Source organism: Nuphar pumila, chromosome 5 (genome assembly GCF_984573655.1).
Source record: "Nuphar pumila chromosome 5, dmNupPumi1.hap1.1, whole genome shotgun sequence".
Lineage (NCBI taxonomy): Eukaryota > Viridiplantae > Streptophyta > Magnoliopsida > Nymphaeales > Nymphaeaceae > Nuphar > Nuphar pumila.
Window position 1 is genome coordinate 121298126 of NC_143253.1, and position 20635 is coordinate 121318760.

General features: G+C 38.3%; 2 protein-coding genes across 2 annotated transcripts in view; both read left to right on the forward strand.

Annotated features, from left to right (window-relative positions):
- NHX3 (Na+/H+ (sodium hydrogen) exchanger 3) overlaps positions 1-8845 on the forward strand; it is a 33711-nt gene extending 24866 nt beyond the window's left edge. The window contains exon 14 of the mRNA XM_090008249.1: positions 8505-8845. Coding sequence (XP_089864375.1) covers positions 8505-8768 — 264 coding nt within the window. The 3' untranslated portion in view covers positions 8769-8845. The remainder of the gene's footprint in view (positions 1-8504) is intronic.
- A 3111-nt stretch (positions 8846-11956) lies between these two features.
- LOC149838427 (rho GDP-dissociation inhibitor 1-like) lies at positions 11957-16862 on the forward strand. Its single transcript, XM_090007686.1, has 5 exons — positions 11957-12138; positions 12217-12283; positions 15091-15309; positions 15550-15674; positions 16782-16862. The coding sequence occupies exons 1-5, from the start codon at positions 11977-11979 to the stop codon at positions 16860-16862; spliced, it is 654 nt and encodes a 217-aa protein (XP_089863812.1). The 5' UTR covers positions 11957-11976.
- The last annotated feature ends 3773 nt before the right edge of the window (positions 16863-20635 follow it).

Genomic DNA, 20635 nt, shown 5'->3' on the forward strand with positions numbered 1-20635 from the left:
AAAAAAACATAATTGGCGAGAAAAAAATAATAAATATAATTAGGTCAGTTTTTTAATTGGGTCTCAAAGTTCATTCAATAATGCACACTTATAGCCACACACACACATAGTAGAGATAGAGTGGAGGTGGTTTGGATCCCAGATTTCTTCTCAAAAACAAAAAGAAAACACCAACCAACTCCGGAGATCAACCCCAAGAAATTGTGAAAATGCCGGAAAAAAAAAACATATATTGAATATGCTAAACAGAGGTCACCATTATGTTTGAATATTTCAATTGTGTGTTCTATCTCAGTTTACACATTAGTGAAAAGAAACCTACAACCCCACAATCTGTTTTAGTTTGCTTCATTATCCTATTGTAAAAGCACTCAAAACTGAGACTGTTTTCATACTCAAAGATGTGAGCCAATAAAAATCACAAATTAATTCAATTAAAATGGGTTATAGTGTAAAATATCCTATGGATCAACATCTAGATAGACCTAATAGCATCTTGAGAGATCCTTAAATAGCCAGTTTGAAGAAAAAGTTGTTTTTTATTGTTTCATTCAACAAATTTATTTCCAAAATGTAGGTCGGGTGGGCTCCTATACATCAGAAACTGATTGAAATAACCATACAACTGCTCCTTTATGTCCAACTTTTATCTTCAAGAGAAGTTGCGATGAAGTGACCACCAACATGACAAGGGATACAAGTTCCATAAGAGCCTTTTCAGTTCCTTTCTTTTCAAAGCAGATTGATATTCGCCACCATGAAAAGCAAATGATGCTTTCCAAAAGAATAATAAAATATGCAAATTTAACAGCAAGGAATTAATTTCTAGACTGTATTCTGCACAAGATGTCCAGGCTCTCTCTCTCTCTCATATGCCTCAAGTAAGCAAGCATTATTGACGAAAAACCAAATCAATGCATGCTTAAACAATTCAGGACATCGCATATTTGATTGCACACCAAGAAATCATCATCGCTACAGTTATATGGACAAAAAAGGAAAACAAGGGACCGCAGTCATATGGACAAAAAATGGCTACAATTATTAATAAAAATCTATTTCATATGGACAAATCAAACTATTTGCTGCAGTCAGGGCTGGGCTAGGACTGGGCTGAGCTACAAAAATGGATAAAAATCTATTTCATATGGAATCAGGGTTGGGGTAAGACTGGGCTTTTAAAAAAAAAAAAATTAACTGTTTCGGGAGGCAGGACTGGGCTACAGCCCAGTCCTGCCCCCCCTAGCTACGCCCCTGGTTAATAAAAAAAAAACGAAAAAGCCATACCTGAAGGACAACGATGATCGGCGACGGGTGGTGGCCGGCAGCGAGTGGTGGCCGGCGACAGCAGTGGCGGCGGCGAGTGGTCGCACGGCGAGTGGTCGCACTACGAGTGGTCGCACTACGAGTGATCCCTTCTCAGCAGAGGCGGTGATCGGCGAGTGGTGGCCGGCGGCGAGCAGTGGCCGACGGCGAGCAGTGGCGGTGGACGAAAGGGGACAGAGTGGAGAGAGAAGGGGCGAGGGCTTTCCCTCGCCTCGAAGCGCCTGTGTCTTTTTTAAAGACAGGTTCTCGATCTTTCGAGAATACGGGCCCGGATCCGGGTCGAACTCGGGTCCGGGCCATCCGATGTTTAATGCGCGCCTCACTTTGAGGTGCGCCTCACCTCAAGGCGTACGCCTCAAGGCGCATGAGGCGCACGCCTTGAGGCTATTGCGCTTTTTACGTGCACCTCAAGGCGAAAAGGGCCTCGCCTCGAGGCGAGGTGCGCTTTTTGCGCCTTGAGGCGCGCTTTTAACAACACTGTTAGCAGTTTATCACATAGATATGCTATCACAAAATAATCTTTCTAACATGCATGACATACAATAACTAACAGGTATTCTACAATTAATGTGTATGCAATCATCTCATAATATCATGCATGGTCAATTTATGCATATCATTTTCACACTTAAAATCTATCATGCTAATCATGTTAATTCATAACAACATGCAATGTAAAAATATTTATTCACATCTAAAATTACTTATAATATCCCTTAGCACGAACACAAATACTGTGCTCTAGTCGCAATCGAGTTTCAAGATGCTTTAACAATATGATATGGTCATTGCATAAATATATTTGTATTAATGCATAAAACTTCTTATATTCTAACAAAATTACCAAAATACTCCTGAATTGACTCGTGAGACCTCAATTTTTGTATATCTAATTTGACTAAAACCAGTGGATAGGCAGATTTCCCTCTACGATACGAGTTCAATTCACCAAACCTCACTCGATTTTGAGTTTGAAGTACGAAGTTATATTCATTTTACCAAAAATGGATTTTGGATACTCACAAGTCATTTTAGTTATTTCAAAATTATTTTCATAATTTAAAAATAACTCACAACTCGATCCATATCCATTTATGAACTGGGTCCAAAACTGTCTGACTGGATCTAGACTCATTACTGATCTGAATCCAGAATTGTCTAATTGGATCTATACCCAGTTCTAATCTGGATCCAGAATTGTCTAACTGGATCCATACGCTTACTGATCTGGATCCAAAATTGATCCAATCAGATCCAGTTTTGATCTAGATCCAGAATGTTCAGTCTAGATCCAAACCCATATCTCTTTGGATCCAATTCTATTTGGATCTGTCTAGATTGACTAGATCAGACTGAATTCAGTTTTGGTCTAGTTCAGATCAAATCAAAATGGATCTAAGACCCTGTCAGACTGAACCAGTTCGGTCTGACCCAGTTTGATCCAAACCGGTTCGGTCTAAACTGACTAAACTGGATCCGGTTTGGCCAGAACTGGTTTGGTCTGAACTAGTTTGACTAAATCTTTTTATTTATTTTAAGAACCATGTGGTTCGGCCCGAGTGCCGGGTCACACCCAGATCGACCCGGTTCAGTCTAGATAGCACCCAGGTCGAACTGATTCCTTTTTTTAAAAAAAACCCAGACCGTCTCGGTCCCCTGTTAAAAAACCTAAAAGAAAAAGGGGCAGAGCCCCTTCTGTTTTTACGTATGCAGAGTGTCGGCCGTTGTCGGCCCTCTCCCTCCTTCCTCCCTATGGCAGAGGGGCCGCCCCCCTCCTCCTCCTCCTTCTCTCTCTCTCTCTCTCTCTTGATGCGGGTGGAGGAAGAGGGGTTGGCCCTCACGCAATGTGAAGAGGGATGAGGATAACCCTCACCCCTCTCGCAGATTGTGGGTCCTCACCCCCTACGATTTTCCTGAGAAGGCGGTTCCCCTAAATGGTGAACCATCTTTTTTTTTTTTAAAAAGGTTATTCCCTTCGACAAAATCGTCGGAGGGGGTTTACAATTCTATCCCCCTTAAAGAAGATTCGTCCTGAATCTTACCTAAAAATAATTATGGAAATTATTCACAGATGTCTGATTCAAACTCCCATGTAGCCTCATTTTTGTTGTGATGACTTCATCTAACTAAAACCAAAGATATTTCTTTATTTTTTAGTGTCTGTACTTTCACATTCAAGATTTCTATAGGCTTCTCACTTATGCTTAAATCATCTAGTATTTTCAGCACTGACTCATCAGTATCTAGTATGTGGGATGAATTAGGCACATACTTCCATAACATAGAGACGTGAAACACATTGTGAATTTGAGATAAGGAAGGTGGCAAAGCCAATCGGTATGTCATCTGACCAACCCTCGCGAGTATCTCAAATGGTCTAATATATCTTAGACTTAATTTTTATTTTCGACCAAAATGCATCACTCCCTTAAAAAGAGATATATTAAAAAATACGCGATCACCTTGCTCAAATTCTAACTCACGTCTTTGGTCTGCATAACTTTTTTGTCGACTTTGCACTGCCAGAAAATGCTCTCGAATAAATCTCACCTGGTCTGTCATCCATTGCACCAAATCAGACTCTAATAATCTTCTTTCTCCGACCTCATCCCAACACAAGGGTGTTCAACATCGTCTACCGTATAGTGCCTCAAATTGAGTCCTGCATATACTTGCTTGCAAATTATTATTGTAGGCAAACTCCATCAAAGATAGGATGTTATTTCACGAGTCACTATACTCTAAAGTACATTCTCGCAACATGTTTTCCAAGGTCTGAATGGTTCGCTCTAACTGTCCGTTTGACTGGGGGTAAAATGTCGTACTCATTTTTAACTGCATCCTCATAGCTTCCTGAAAGCTTTGCTATAATCGGGATGTGAACTTCGAGTCTCTATATGAAACAATCGAATCAGGTAATCCATGAAGTCTGACAATATCTTTTGTGAATGACTGAGCCAACTGGTCACAATAGTGAGTTGTCTTACAAGCCAAAAAGTGATCTGACTTAGTTAACCTGTCAACAAACACTCATACTGAATCCATCAAATTCTTGGTCTTTGAGAGTCCTGAAACAAAATCTATAGTGACATCTGCCTATTTTCATTCAGGTATAGGGAGTGGTTGCACTAATTCACCAGGTTGTTGGTGCTCAATCTTCACTTGCTGGCACACCCGACACTTGCTTACAAACTCTACAATGTCTCTCTTCATACCGCTCCACCAAAATGAATCTTTCAAATCTCGATACATTTTAGTGCTGCTAGGGTGGATGGCATATCTAGAGTGATGTGCTTCACCCAATAACTGATGCCTTAGCTGATTATCCTTTGGAATGCATACTCTATTACAAAATTTGAGAAGTCCTTTATCATCAACTTTGAAGTTTGACTCCTCACTTTTTGAAATCTTCTGCCTCACTTGGGCCAACTCTCGATCTAAGGATTGTTTTTTCTTAATTTGCTTCCACAATTCTTACCTCAATGTGATATTAAAAAATGCTAACTGACCTGGTAAGCATTGGGATTCTGCTTTTTGATGCGCGACTGAAGAAAATAAATCCCAATCTACGAGTCTGGCTAATGCTCCTGACTTTCTACTAAGAGCATCAGCGAATACATTTGCTTTTCTTAGATGATATTTCATCTTAAAGTCATAATCTTTTAAAAATGTCAGCAATCTCCTCTGCCTCAAGTTCAAGTTTCTTTGCGAAAACAAATATTTGAAGCTTTGATGGTCAGTAAAAACTTTAAATTGTTTGCCATATAAGTAGTGTCTCTATATCTTGAGGGCAAATACAACCGCTGCTAGTTTCAAGTTATATGTCAAATAGTTGACTTCATGTGTTTTGAGTTGGCGTGATGTATAAGATATTACCTTACTATGTTGTATCAGAACATAACCCAATCCCTTATGAGAGACATTGTTGTAAATAGTGAAACCTCCGAATCCAGAAGGTAAGACTAACACTGGAGCGGTGGTCAAACACTTCTTTATCTCTTGAAAACTCTGCTCATACTTGTCATTTAACTCGAACTTTGCGTCTTTCTTAGTGAGCTTGGTCATTGGAGCTGCTAACAGAGAAAACCCTTTCACAAATCACCGGTAGTACCTAGCCAATCCCAAGATTGGATCTGTCTAGATTGACTGGATCGAACTGGATCCATATTTGGTCTGGTTCATATCAAATCAAAATGGATCTGAGACCCTGTCAGACTGAACCGGTTTTGTTCAGACTGGTTTAGTCTGAACCGATTCGGTCTGAATCGGTTCAACCAACAATTTTTTATTTTATTTTATTTTAAGAACCATGTGGTTCAGTCTCGGTGCGACCCGGTTCGGTATGGGTGCATTCCGGTTCGGTTTGGGTCGCACCCATGTCGAATCAGCCCTTTAAAAAAAAAAAACTGGCTCGGTTTGGGTGTGACCCAGACCGACCCGGTTCAGTGTGGGTCATGCCCAGACCGACCCGACTTAGTCTGGGTCACACCCAGACTGACCTGATCCCCTGCTAAAAAAACCTAAAAGCGAAAGGGGCATAGCCCCTTCCGTTTTTACATATGCAGAGGGCCGGCCCCTGCCGGCCCTCTCCCTCCTTCGTCCTTGTGGCAGAGGGGTCGCCCCCCTCCTCCTTCTCTCTCTCTCTCTTGATGTGAGTGGAGGAAGAGCGGCTGCATAGCCCTCACGCAATGTGAGGGGGGATGAGGATAACCCTCACCCCCATCCTGCGGATTATGAGGGTGAGGTTTATCCTCACCCCCTACGGTTTTCTTGAGAAGGCAGTTCCCCCAAATGGGGAACCATCTGTTTTTTTTAAAAGGTTATCCCCTCCGACGGAGAGGGTTTACAATTCTAACCATGCATAAACAGGTTTCCACACTTTATAAGATGATCAAATTTGATGCACCAACACTTTGTAGATACCTATACTAGAGAGTGCTAACATGATTAGCAATCTAAACAAATGCTGGTAGTAGCAAAGAAATAAAAAATAATTTATGGGTTCAATCCTCCTCAGCCCTCTATCTGACTCATGCATAGAACCCTTGAAAGAAAAAAAAGCACATCCAAATTTAAAGACAAGCAACTAGTGTTGCTTTCAACTATATTTTTTTAGGAACGCCCAGTTATATTAAAAGTAGGACATTTCAACATTTTATATCACCATTACAAAATAACACTTAACTTCTCTAAGCACAAATATTTTCAAATATGTGTGCTGCAAAGACATCTAAATAAGGTTTTTATCAAATGATCCAGTCATTCACCAATCCTAGCAGACAAAAAGCTCGATTTGGAGATACATGGTCGATCCACTCAGATTAGTTAACTGAGGTTAACTGTAGTGACTGACAATAAAAAGTTAAGTTTTCATATATATTTTCCAACAGCTAAGTTTACCATCTCACCTTACCTAGGAATTATTTTGCAAGTTCAAAATGCTACATAGGAAGAAAAACCCATGTAATTGAAACTCACTGAGGCACGGATAGTTTTTTATGACGTTAGCCGCCTAGATACATAAGGAATTCTGATCCACCACAACCAATTTGGAAATGCCATTCCTTAAGCATTAGACTTGGAGATTCAGGGCTACAAAAATTTTATTGAAAGAAAAGAAGAAAACCATAAAAAAAAGTGGAGTTAGGGTATGCTTGCCTGAGAAAAAAGCTTCTTTGCAAACACAATAAAAGCCCCAACACCCTAGGGATTATCTGAGAGAGAGAGAGAGGAGGTGTGGTGTGGTGCTGGGACCATGGCTCTAGTGGCGCTAATGGAGACAAACATGGCAGTAAAGGTAGGGAGTTGTATTGGCTCGCCGAGGGACTCACTCGTTTGATTACCTGAGTCTGGTGACACAGATGGAGACTGCAACAAGGCAGGGAAGGTGGGGAGCTATGTCGGTTCACCAAAGGACTTTGCAACGCTTCTTTACAAAGTCACCGTTATAGTCTAAACTATTAACGACGACATTCTGTTGTCACCGTTACTGATTTACCGTTAAAGAGGGAAATTATAAAATCTATAACGACGACTTTGCATGTCGCCGTTATAGAGTAAGTATATAATGGCGACTTTGCAAAGTCGTCGTTATAGAGTAAACCTAGTAACAGCGACATTCTGGTGTCGTTGTTATTGATTTATCACGGTAACATTCAATGGCCGTTATATAGACTTAGCAATAATGGTGATATTTATAGTCGCCGTTAAAGACTTGTGTCAATAACAGCGATACTTGTAGCACCGTTATTTCCTTGTTTTTAAAGGTGACCTTTTTGGTCGCCATTAAAGAGTAGCAGTTAAAAACACAGTTCCTTGAAGTGGCAGGAGTGCAAATGAGCCCTTTATGCGCCAAACCACGAGCTACTAGGCTTGTTTTTCGGCCCTGATAAAGTCAAAACAGTCAAGTCATGACACCACATTTGCAGTAATTATGTTCTGATTCATATTGGAACCTGTCCAGTGCGTTCTAAGTTCACCTCATTCCATGGCATTTAGGTTGAGGAGAGCTTGTTTATTTTATATCTTGGCTTTGGATTTTGAATTTGTGATTGAAGGTTTAGTATTGGTCCTTGCCCGCGTCTTGGACCATGACTTTGGCTTCACATCTATTTGTGTATATCTTCCAACAATATTCTTCTTCCCTTTAATATATTTTATTGTGGACAATTTTGATATGAATGTGGAACTATTGTGTGAATGAATTTGATTATGAGAGGGCTCTGCTCATCTGGTAGAGGTGACTTATGAATGTCACCAAGCTGAAGGGATGTTACAAGTTCAAAATGCACGCGCACAGCCCCATGCCATGAGGCCAATGCTGGGTGTATTCCCTGGTGGGCTAAGGGAACGAATTGGGTTTTTTACACTAATGAGCTCACGAGTGAGGTGGTTTCCTTGATTAGCCCAAATTAAAAAGAAATAAGAAACTTGATTATGCAGGCTATAGATTCAGTCAAAGAATTTTTTGGTCCTAGAAAAATGGTGCGTATCGGTTCATTGTGCTGACAGTAAATAGCTGATAGTGGGGGAAGTTTCATGTTAATTTAATGATTGTTCTGTGCATTTGCATATGACTCTTTCATCCCTTTCCTCTACATCATGGTTGGTTATCCGCTACCATAGTTTCCAGAACTTGAACATGGAGGAAGAAGAAATCATGCAATGTTTTTGTACAGGTTTTCGGGTTGTTAACCAGGCCGTTGATAAGGGTTTTACTTCCGCACCATGCACACGAGCATGGAAACCAGCCGGAGACGTCGTCCCCAAAGGAAGAGCTACACATCCCCTTCCTTCCATTGGAGGACTCAGCTGCAACCAGCATCCTACTTGCAAGGAGCAGCCTGTCAATTCTGTTGGAGAGACCAATCTCCACTGTACACTCTTACTGGGGGAAGTTTGATGAGACCTACATGAGACCAGTTTTTGGTGGGCCTTGCTAAATCAAAATAAAGGGGGAAAGAATATTGGCGATGTTGTATGTGTAATTTTTCTAGTAGCTGCTGATCTTAGAATTGTATAGTATCTTTAACATATATGTATGTAAAAATAAATTATTCTTACATGCTTGCACAGATTAATGTATAACTATTCCAACGTGCTTGTATTTTATCCACTCGAAAGCTATTTCACATGGATACAGATGTGATGTGGACTCGAGATATGAATACATGACGTTTATGGAAAGTAAGACACAGGGCGTGTACTTTTAAAAATATTCTGTAAAAAATATATTTTTAATAGTTCCATTGTAAGAAAATGTGGCTAATTATTTTTTCGAGGGAAAAGAAAAAAAAGAGTGTTAGTGATACAGATGCGAGACACGAGGGGATTTCAATGAAAAGTAGGGCGTGGGTACTTTTGAGTTTGAAATATATTTAGAAGTTTTAATAAATATAATAATTAAATGCATTCAAAGCTATACTTTTTAAAAAGTACAAATAATGTCCAGTGGTTTTTTTTTGCAAAAGGCGGCTTGCCCAAGTGGTTAGGGCGATTCTTGGAAAGACGATGGAACCCTGTCATGCCTTGGATCGATTCTTTCTGAGTTTTCACATGGTGTGAGTGTCCTTTGCAGGTTAGGTTAGTCCCCTGTTTGAGAACGGAGGTCAGGTGCATTCATATTGCACAGAAAATGTGTTCTGCTGCACCTTGCCACCCTCCATCTGCTGTTTGGCCCCACAGCTGAGAGGCTGTATTCAAAAGGTATATAATAGGGCAGCAAGGTGCAGTGCAATGTGATTGCACCTGATCCGCCCTCCTTATTCAGGCAGGTTGTTTGTCATAAAAAGAAGGTAGAAATGATGGTGTTGGACGCTCTTATGTGTGAGATTATACAGGGCATGGTTGTTTTGGTCACAAGTTATTCAGCTCTGAAAGTTTTGTTCCTGATAAAGTGATTTATGTGATTCACATTCTCAAGCAGTAACTTTCTCATGTTTGCTTTTAGGTCATGTCATATCATGTTACTGTTTTATCTCCATCCAGATTTTGATTTTCACCTTCGTCTCTGGTCAATTCTCTGTTTTATATCCTCCATCCCCGATCCAAACGGGGCGGGTTGGGATGGATCCCCATTTCTTCCCAGTCCACTGCCATCCCTATCCTAGATGTGGACTGAGAGGTGCCACATTGACCATGTCCTTGTTTCAATGTCTGCAGTGTAAAATTCCCGCCTATCCTGCCAAGAAAGTCTGCCACTCACATCGGTATTGTAGCATGGGGTGCACAAATCTGAATATTGAACTTGCAACATCCTTCAACTTGAATGCCTTAAGCCAACCAACCTAACCTGGTGCGCAGCCCTTGTGGGAATCTAACTTGCTTCCATCTCAATAAATGCATACGTTGATTATGCTTTTCATCACACCCAGACAAGTCCTCTTATAACTGCTCTCATGGAACTGGAACTTTAAAACACATCATCTAATAAATCTGAAGAGAAGATAGGCAATGCCTAGGAGGATTGAGCCTTCTGGGGATGTATATGGTTTGGGTTTGGATCTGTTATCCTATTTAATCTGAACCTGTTTAGTTTAATTAGGTAGAATGAATAATATCTTATTAACAATTGGATTTTGATTTGGTTTAGGGTTCTACATCTGAATCTCAACAGTACCTGAATCTGACGGATTCAAGTCTGAATATTTGAATCTGTATCCAATCAGCCATTTTATGCTTTTTGGATATGGATTTGGTACTCTCTTTTTTCACCTGAATCCCATTAGCCAGGATCTGATAATGTTGGACTCAGTAAGGCCTACATTCGAGCCAAATCCGATCCGTTTACATTCCTATGCCCTTCCAATTTATGAAAGGAGCGGGCCACTCCGACTACTCATCAGCATCTTAACAATCAGGGCCTCATTCCATTAATAAGATAGCGTAAATTAACTCCATATAATCCATAATGATAACCAAAGTTGACATCATTAGTGATGATCAGGTTAACTCTTCCTCAAAACAGTATTTCTGCACCCAATTGGGATGTACTACATAGCATTGATGTTGTCAAAATCGGTTTCAGACCCGAATCCATTTTCCAAAAGATTCAGAGAATCATCCAAATTCAGGCTTGAATTGTGTTGGCTCAATCGATCGATTTTTTAAAATTCAAAAAAATCATACAAATTTAATAAAATAAAAAATGCATTTTTTTTTAAAAAAAAAGAGCTTTTTCAATCCCGAATTAGCTCAAATCGGGATGATTCAGCCCGATTCTACCAATTCAAGGGTGAATCGGCTGATTTTTTAAATAGGTCCAATTGGTCCCTGAAGCGAATTGATTATCGGGCTAATTCTATTCGGTTCTAATAACATTGATCCACAGTGACCCATGTCAATTATAGTGTGAAAACATTGCAAGAAAAGGTGATATTCTAGTCATCCTTTTAAACGGCCAAGGTATCATGAAATCTTCAAAATAGTGCAATTGTTTGTATTAATGAGAATACTTGTGATTTTATTAAAAATCATGATATCTATGTTTAGATTGGCTGTATCTCAGAGAAATGGGTTATTTTCAAGTGTATATTTGTCTTTATTTTTTACATTTTTCTCTTAAAAAATTTATTTTATTTTATTTTTACCCATAAAAATGCAAGGTAAACAAAAAAAATTTATTTTATTTTTCACAAGAATTTGGCTGCCGTTATTTCCCATTTTCCTGTTCTATTTTTTTTAAAAAAAGAACTGTTCTAAAACTTTGATCAGTAGGATTGGGTATTTCCCCCGCAGCTCAAATCAAAGGAGAAAGCGTCAAACTTTCCACCCCAATATTGGCTGTGAACCCCAACAGAAAACGTGGCTAACGTGGCACCTACTGCTCATTCAAATCAATGGGTAATGTCCCTCACGTCCCTTCTCATCGTGGTGTCCGTTAACCGTTTCAAGACCAAATAAATAAAGATTTCACCCTCTCCCTCTCTCTCTCTAGAAAGGAAGAAGAAAAACCAGGTCACAACCAAAAAAGAAGGCCTACCTATCGTTTTTCTTGCACAGATTGGCAGGAAGTGCAGTAGTTTAATTGTTGGGGTTTCTCAGCTTTCTTCTGAAGGTATCTTTGGGGTCGTGGATGCACGAAGGGAGATGGCAACGGCAGTGGGTGGTGATGAAGACAGAGAGGGTGAGGAGGAGGAAGAGAGAGACACCATGGAGGAAGGTGGGAAGCTTAGCAGACAGATGAGTGAGGCTTCCTTCTCAGAGGCCTCCTTCTGTGAGACGGAGGATGATGATGAGGAAAAAGGCAGCCACGGCCACCAACTGAATCTGGGTCCTCAATGTACCATCAAGGAGCAGCTGGAGAAGGACAAGGTTTCTCTCTCTCTCTCTCTCTCTCTCAAATGATCGTGCTTTGATTTAAATGTGGTGGTGATATGTGATGATCACTAGGATGACGAGAGCTTAAGGAGATGGAAGGAGCAGCTTTTGGGAAGCGTGGATCTGAATTCTGTTGGAGGTTCCTCTCTCTCTCTCTCTCTAAGATATTTTACCTTTGCATTCATGAATTGTCAACGGTTGATACCATTTCCAAAAACGAATTTCTGATGTACTAACGTAGTAAATAATGAACATGTTAAACATATTTATACAATTAGATTTTTAACATTTGGTGGGTATATCCATGCGAATAAGAGTGGACCACCGTTGGTATCCTACAAACCCAAAACACTTGCAAACTTAGGTGGACCAACGTGATCACAAAAAAATGCAAATTGGACTTTTCGCCCCCACCAAAGACCCCCTTTAAAGGCAGCTGCATGAAGAATGTCACTAAAGGCGTTTTTTTGCATGGTTTGATGTGCTCAGTTTGATTTTGGGCGATATAATGCATCCTGTTGTCTTCCTTTTTGAGTTTGTAGGATTCAATTATATATATTTATATATATAGTGATATGTATTTTTCAGACCATTTATCTCAAACCATCCCGGACTCCTTTGGAAAACATACTTGTATGTGTTTTTTGTTTAATCTAAATCCATAGATGTGATTTCTATACTTTATTTAGTAGAAAACATGTATTAATTTAAGTATTTTTTTGTTTGGATGTGTTTTTAGCTCAATGAAAAAATCACCAGTATATATTGCACCAAAAACTTTATTAACTAAAAATCTAGAGATTTAGTTATATTGATTATATCTAAAACATAGTTAATGGTAATGATAGGGTGCTTCTCCAGTACCTACTCCCACCTAATAGAATCTTTAGATTTTTAAATTTCTTAAACTTTTTTTTTATCAAACACTATAGATATGATGTATAAGCATTATTTAGTTGAAAACAAGTTTTGGATCATGTGATTGTAACATACATGTATGTTTTTTAATACCTTTACAAATCAACCAAAATTTCATAACTTAAAAAATCCTATTTTTATGTAAAAAAATATGATCCAAAGCATGATTCCTATCAAATGCATCCATAAGGTTTAATTCTGAAGATACAATCTACAACCATGATTTCTAGTACGTGGGAGTAGGTACTCCGCTGTAGCATTACTAAATAACCAATGATAAACACATCTACATGTTTGGATTAAGAAAAAAAACTTGTTCAAATATGTTTTATAAAGAGCTCTAGGAGATAAATGGTCTGAAAATACACATTATTCTCTCTCTCTCTCTCTCTCTCTCTATATATATATATATATATATATATATATATATATATATATATGTGTGTGTGTGTGTGTGTGTGTGTGTGTGTGTGTGTGTAGTGCATTCCTTAGGCCTCTTTTATTGTAAGGTCTCGCTAGGCCCCTTCAAAAATCATAGATTTAAGTATTTTTTCTCATGTCTAATACCATAGATGTGATCTATAAGTTTTATTTAGTGGGAACCGGCTTTTGGATTGCCAAAATCTTACATGTATATGGGTTTTTTCGGTGATCCAAAATCAATGGCTTTGAAGGTACCCATTTTTTTCGGCTAAAAAAAATGTTTTTTCATCAAAAAAACATGATCCAAGAGTCAATTCCAACTAAATTGAGCATGCTAGACACATCTAATGGTTCAGATCTATCATAAACCACTTAAAATCTATGGGGTATCAAAAAAACATGATCCAAGAGTCGATTCCAACTAAATTGAGCATGCTAAACACATCTAACGGTTCAAATCTATCATAAAACACTTAAAACCTATGGTTCAGAACAAGAAATGAGGCCTAATATGTTCAGTTTTCTCTCTCTCTATATATATATAGAGTAATGAGTTCCTTAGGCTCTCTTTTCCGTTAGGTCTTGTTAGGCCCCTTCAAAGATCATAGTTTTAAGTATTTTTCTCAATAGATGTGATCGATAGTTTAGTGGAAACCAACTTTTGGATCGCTGGAATCTGACCTGTGTACAGGTCTTTTCGGTGATCCAAAATCAATGGCTATGAAGGTATCTGTTTTCCCGGCTCCAAAAAATATGTTTTTTCGTCGAAAAAACATATTTTTTGGAGTTGATTCCCACTAAATTGAGCATGTTAACACATCTAATGGTTCAGATCTATCATAAAACACTTAAAACCTATGGGGTAGAACGAGAAATGGGGCCTAATAAAAAGCAGGTTGATATATATATATATATATATATATATATATATATATATATATATATATATATATATATATAGAGAGAGAGAGAGAGAGAGAGAGAGAGAGAGAGAGAGAGAGAGAGAGAGATTCTAGGGGAATGAAAACCTACCAAATGGAAAACTTTCCAAACCTAACCAATAATAAATATTTATCAAAATTTTGGTGTTTTTTTGAAATTTTGACCTTACAGATAAGGTCTATGCACTTGTTTTTATAGGAATCAGTTCTTAGAGCATTTGATTCCGATGCATGGATATGCTTTTTATAAGGTTTAGAAAATTAATGGCATGTAATTTCATAAATTTTTGAGGCTCCAAATGCCATTTTTTCCATCCAAAATGCATGATTCAAGTGTCGATTTCTATTAAATCAATCATACTGAACACATCTGTAAGGTCAAAATTTCAAAAAAACAGCAAAAATCTGATAAATGTTTCTCATTGTGTAGGTTTGGGAGGTTTTCTATTGAGGAGGTTTTCATTTTCCATATATATATATAACCTGATGCTTATGGAAGCGATATATCATCTACCAGTTTGTTTGATGCTGCTTTTAACTGTATCATTTCACAATAAAAATGGTTTTAGAGTTTCTCTCATATTTGCCTGAGAGGATCCAATTATGACCCGTTCAGTAATTAAGCTTTGTGTGGGATGTTTTGCTGCTTTTCTCTTTCTTGCAGAGAGCTTGGATGCAGAGGTTAGGATCTTGAGCCTTTCAATCTTATCTCCTGGCAGACCTGATATGGTTCTTCCCTTTCCTTTGGAAACCAACTCAAGTGACCCATTGTTTGTTCTTAAAGAAGGAAGCCACTACAGCCTCAAGTTCTCATTCGTGGTCAACAATAACATTGTTTCTGGCCTTAAATACACCAACACCGTCTGGAAAACTGGCCTTAAAGGTGAGCATCGAGTGAGTTGATCATGACAACTCTTTCATATTCAATGTTCCCATAATGTTTATGTAGTGGCCATCATGGTGTTCATATTTAAGGTTATGCATGTGTACTTTTAGAGATGAGAGGATGAACCTCTTATTTTCTTCTTGCTTTTTTTCTTTGTAAGTAGCAATTTCCACTTGTTCTTACAGCAATGAGGTTGCATACTATCTGAAAGTTTAATGATTAAAATGAAAATTTTAGTGGACAGTACAAAAGTAATGCTCGGAACTTTTAGTCCCCAACAAGAGCCCTATACATATGAGATGGCAGAAGAGACCACCCCTTCTGGAATGTTTGCTAGAGGAACATATTCGGCTAGATCAAAGGTACAATTACTCGGCCTTCCTTTTTTATTTTATTTTTTATTATTCGAGGAAAAAACTACTGTTATGGCTCAGACATTCCCGATATGGGCCGAGAGTGCCATGTTAATCATGACTTGTTTCGGTGTCTGAAGTGTGAAACTCCTTCGGGAACCTCCTCCCTGCCGACCGGGAAAGTTTCCCTAATCCTGTATTTTACAAAGCACTGAGGCCACACACAAGACAGAAAATTACTAATGCATTCAGCGATTTTCTGTGTAAAACACAAACACAGAAAAATCAGTGATTTTCTATGTAAAGCACAAAACACAGAAAATTGTTACACTTGCAGCGATTTTCTGTGGTTTGTGTGGCCCAAGTACTTTGTAACTTATTTGGCCCCAAACACTGGATCTGCTCAGTCAATGTTTTTTTCGACAGAGAAAGCTGGGGTTAGGCAGACCCCTACCAGTTATACAATCATACCATTGGGATTCGAACTTGCAATGTCCCAACACAAGGTGATGTGCACTAACTGCTCCTGCCAGACAAGCGGAGTGTCAATGTTATGGCAAGGAACGGCCACACTAGGTATTGAACCTGTGGCATCCTTCAACTTCAACACCTTAAGCCGAGCAACCTAATCAAATGTGTGGAGCCCTTGTGGGCACTTGGCCTTCCTTTTAGTTCTTTGTTTCATTCAACTAGTCGCTGCATGCTGCATCACATGTCCTATTTGGGAACCATTCAACTAGTTACTGCATGCTGCATCACATGTCCTATTTGGGAATCTTGTATTGGGATGGAAATAACATTTCCATGCGTTATGAAGTTGCCAAAACCATATTCTTGTGAATGGTGTTCAAATGTGGTGTTGGAGTTGCAACTCTATCCTCAATGCAGTAGCTCTGACAACTCCACTACTCCCACTGTACAGTGCTGGGTATTGAGGAAACTGCAATATATATACTGCTCCCAAACAGCAGAGGGTGATGGGGAAACCGGAATGCACCTCTGACTCAAGGCTTCCAAACAGAGCCTAATATACAAGATTGATTGGAGAACATAAAAATTATATTGATCTATGCCATAAATCATCATAGTGCTAATAGTATGATAATGATGTCTCAGTTTTTAGATGACGACGACAAGTGCTACCTGGAGATCAACTATACATTCGCTATCAAGAAAGATTGGCGAGAATCTAGTTGAAGTCCCAGCTTCTTGTAAGCGTGCTTATCAGCTTATTCTTAGTTCTATAGAAGAATTTAGATCAGCTTGCTAACTCATAGTCCTAACAGAAAGCAGTTGCACAAGCGACTTCAATCGCACCTTCGATTCGAGCACATCAGTAAAATGGATTGAAGGACCTGATTATTTGATTATTCAAGCAGGCATTACCGAATCGCTCGTGAACATTGAAGGAACTATTGTATTTGTTCGCTCTCTATTGCAGTCAAAGGAACAATTAGTGTTAAAAATGTGTGGCCTTTTCATTAACTTATCATGCATGTTAGGTTCATACTGCTGTTAATAGAATTGTCTATTTGGGTAATTGTTTTGTAATAGGTACATTTGTTTACCACGAGTGAATAAATTTCTCACTCTCCATTTATAATTTGATTAATTTTTCATTATTGTTATGTTACTTTTTTTTCTTGGATGTTTGTGCTCTATCTACATGGGTGTCATGCAGTCATTCTTTCTTTGTTAAACCAGTTGGAAAAATGTGAGGGGTTGGGACATGATAACAATGACCCATAAGAAAAACGAAGTCCATTAGTTAATTGTTAAAACTTAGAACATAATATAACTAATTTTTTAATGAAAGAGAACCTAATATAACTATAAAACTATTGTTCGGACAAGTTGATTAACCAGCACGACAGGCCTTCTGACCAAGCGCTGGTTTCCCCATGTCAATAAAAAAAATGAAGGAATATGTTTCTTTGGTGCCAAAATATAGAATATACATCCTTAAAAAGCCTTTTGACATAGACAGAAGCATTCAAATCCAATATCAGGTTGCAAAGTTATATGGCATATGTCAAATGTGACCCAACTACAGGCCCTAATCCAACCAGATTGGGTCATAGATCCACCATCCATCTAATTGGGTTTTGCATTAGGATTTTACTAAAAATATCAAATTGCGAAAGAGAACAATATATAATGCATTTCTTTCACTTTGGTATCCTGTGTATGACGACCAAAGAAAACAGGAAGGAACAAAGCAAAAAGCTTCCATTATCGAATTTGAACCAATGCTAAGCTGGGATTAAGATTTGTGATCACCTTAGGTTTGGCCGGAAACCAAATGGGTGGGCCTAGGTTTGCATCTTGGGTAGAGAAAAAGGAACTAGGCAACCTTTGAACTTTTCTGTTCTCATAAAGGATGTCCTGAGGAGAAGTTTTACTAGATTTATACCATTGGTACCTATGTCACAGGCCTAGTGACACGATTAGAGACTCCCGGACATGATGACATGGACACGGACACATAAATATGTTATTTTCATATTTTTAATAGTTTTAATAAATTTGAATGAAACCAATATATACATTAAGGGCATGTTTGGTTCGATCACATGAGATTCACTTTCTCATTTGAATGAGAGAGTGAATCTCATATGGCCCCAAATCTCATGCTCAACCAAACATGAGATTTGAGGCTCATGTGATTAAAAATCACTTCAACCCGGGAGATTCGAAATCTCACGGGTAGGGTTGTGATTTCAAATCACATGATTCAAAATCACACCACCGTTCACAGGGTTCTGCCAAAAGCTGCAGCTGAACTTTGGGAACCCTCCCTACGTTCATCTCGGTGTGATGGGGGAGTTCGCCAAAATCGTGAGCTCAGGTTCATGCATGAGCCTCTCTCCCTTCTTCCCTTTGTTTCGGTTGAAACACAAAAGGGGTAAAGGGGGTAGCAGCACGAAAGTCACTGGAGCTCGTCGAAACTCCGATGGTTTCGCCGGAACCTGGGCTTGTGCGGCACCATGGTAGTGGTCAGAAGTTTACGCCTGAGCTTCTTCCCTCTGTTTCAGGGGAGAAAATGGGGGTGGGGGTTTAGCCGTAGATGGGGAAGGCAAATAAATATTTTAGATGTATTATAATGAAATGTTAATTTCAACCTGTAAATATTTTTAGTAACTTTATGGAGAATAATACAATGACTAACAAAATTTTCATACTTATCAGGAGGTACTTTTTCTCTTATAAAAAACAATAAGATCGCTAGGTTTAGAGATCATCTATAGTCACCTTTTATCAAAATACTTGTGGACTTTTCTGTGTATGTACGACCAAAAAAAAATACAAGATTGGTTTTATCCTTGTTGAAACAATGATCTTCACTATGTACTTTTGTCATAAGACTAAAATGCAAAGGACAATTAAAATATGCAAAAGATTTTTCTTACATAAAATTTCATCGAGAAGAGAATAATTATCAATTTTACCTTGAGATAATTCTAACATCAAAAAAATGTGGATCATCAACATGTAATGACAAGAACTTATCAACTTAGCATTCAAAAACAAATAAAAGAAATGATTTTCTTCTAAGAACAACACATGATAATTCAAACCTAATTCAAAATAAGGAAGTGCAAGGAAAGAAGTAAAACACAATATAAAAGTTATCAATTCAAAAGATTTGTAGGAAAAACAACTTAAAGATAACACAACAGATTCAAGAGTGTCAGGCTTGGATGTAGTATGGAAAACCGCTAGCTAAGAGAAAATATGTATGCTGAGACTTTACTTTTAAAGATTAGTAAACATAAGATGCATCATATCCAACACCAAATAAATAATTAGTTGCAATCCTTCTAGCTCCCTTGTGTGGTGCATGTGTAACTCTTCCAAAGTGTTGCAGAATACTATGCATCGATGAATCACACACCAAAATGTCACCAATAGCATATATCAAGACGACAAATTTTCAAAACTTGAGACACCTTCAATTTCACTTTCTAATATTCATCCTGCATTCTATGCTTCCAATGTTTATGATTAAATAAGACAAACCACAAATAAGAAAATATGAACAAAGTGATGGATTATGCTTTCGCACTTATTTATACTCATTGCATACTGAAATCATGAGCATATATAATAACAAGATAAGATTCTTGAACTTGAGCAATTGAAACTGATGCAATTTTAGCAGTGATACGAAAAAATCAAACCTTTGAGAGCTAATGAATTCAATGTGTATTCTTAGAGTGAACAAGGCGATACCAAAGGCATTATCTCCAAAATAGAGGACGAACACATTAGAGTTGTCCTCACTCCACATACTCTAGTCAAATTCAAAAGATAAGAAAACCGCTTCACCCACGAGAGACTCGACATCTATGAGTGCGATATATGGGCCTTTTTCTTTCTCGCTATCTTCGATCTCGTCGAAGATCAGATCACCATGGATCTCACAGAGAGGTTATCATGAGGTTCTTCAGTAAAAACCAAAGGAATAAGCAACCTCTTCCTTCTCACGAACAATATTTTTGTCATTTGATCTGATATAGCATCCTTCTAGTGCAACAATACACCATATTAGATTTTCAATTTACCTATGCAAAACACGAGACTCTAAATACATACATTTATCTGTGTCAAGTTATTGACCTATCGGTGAAGGACATGGCTTTGTTGACGAAGATCCTGAACAGTCTCAAGGAACTGCAGATTATTGCCTAGGCTACTTCAAGGCATTGTTAGCAACTATGGGACCATACTAAATTAGAAAACTCAAATAAGTTGTACTCTGATACCAAACTAGCCATGCCTATAGACTGATTCGGGACCTAGAGAATGCTTATGACCACAAGGCACATAACAAGAAAATGTGACACTAAACAAAGACTAAATTAGCAAATAGAAAAAGTTAATATCTGACAAACAATGCTTAAATGACAGAACAACCTATGAAAGACAATGCAAATAAAACAATCCTACTAAACAGAATGCACACAAGT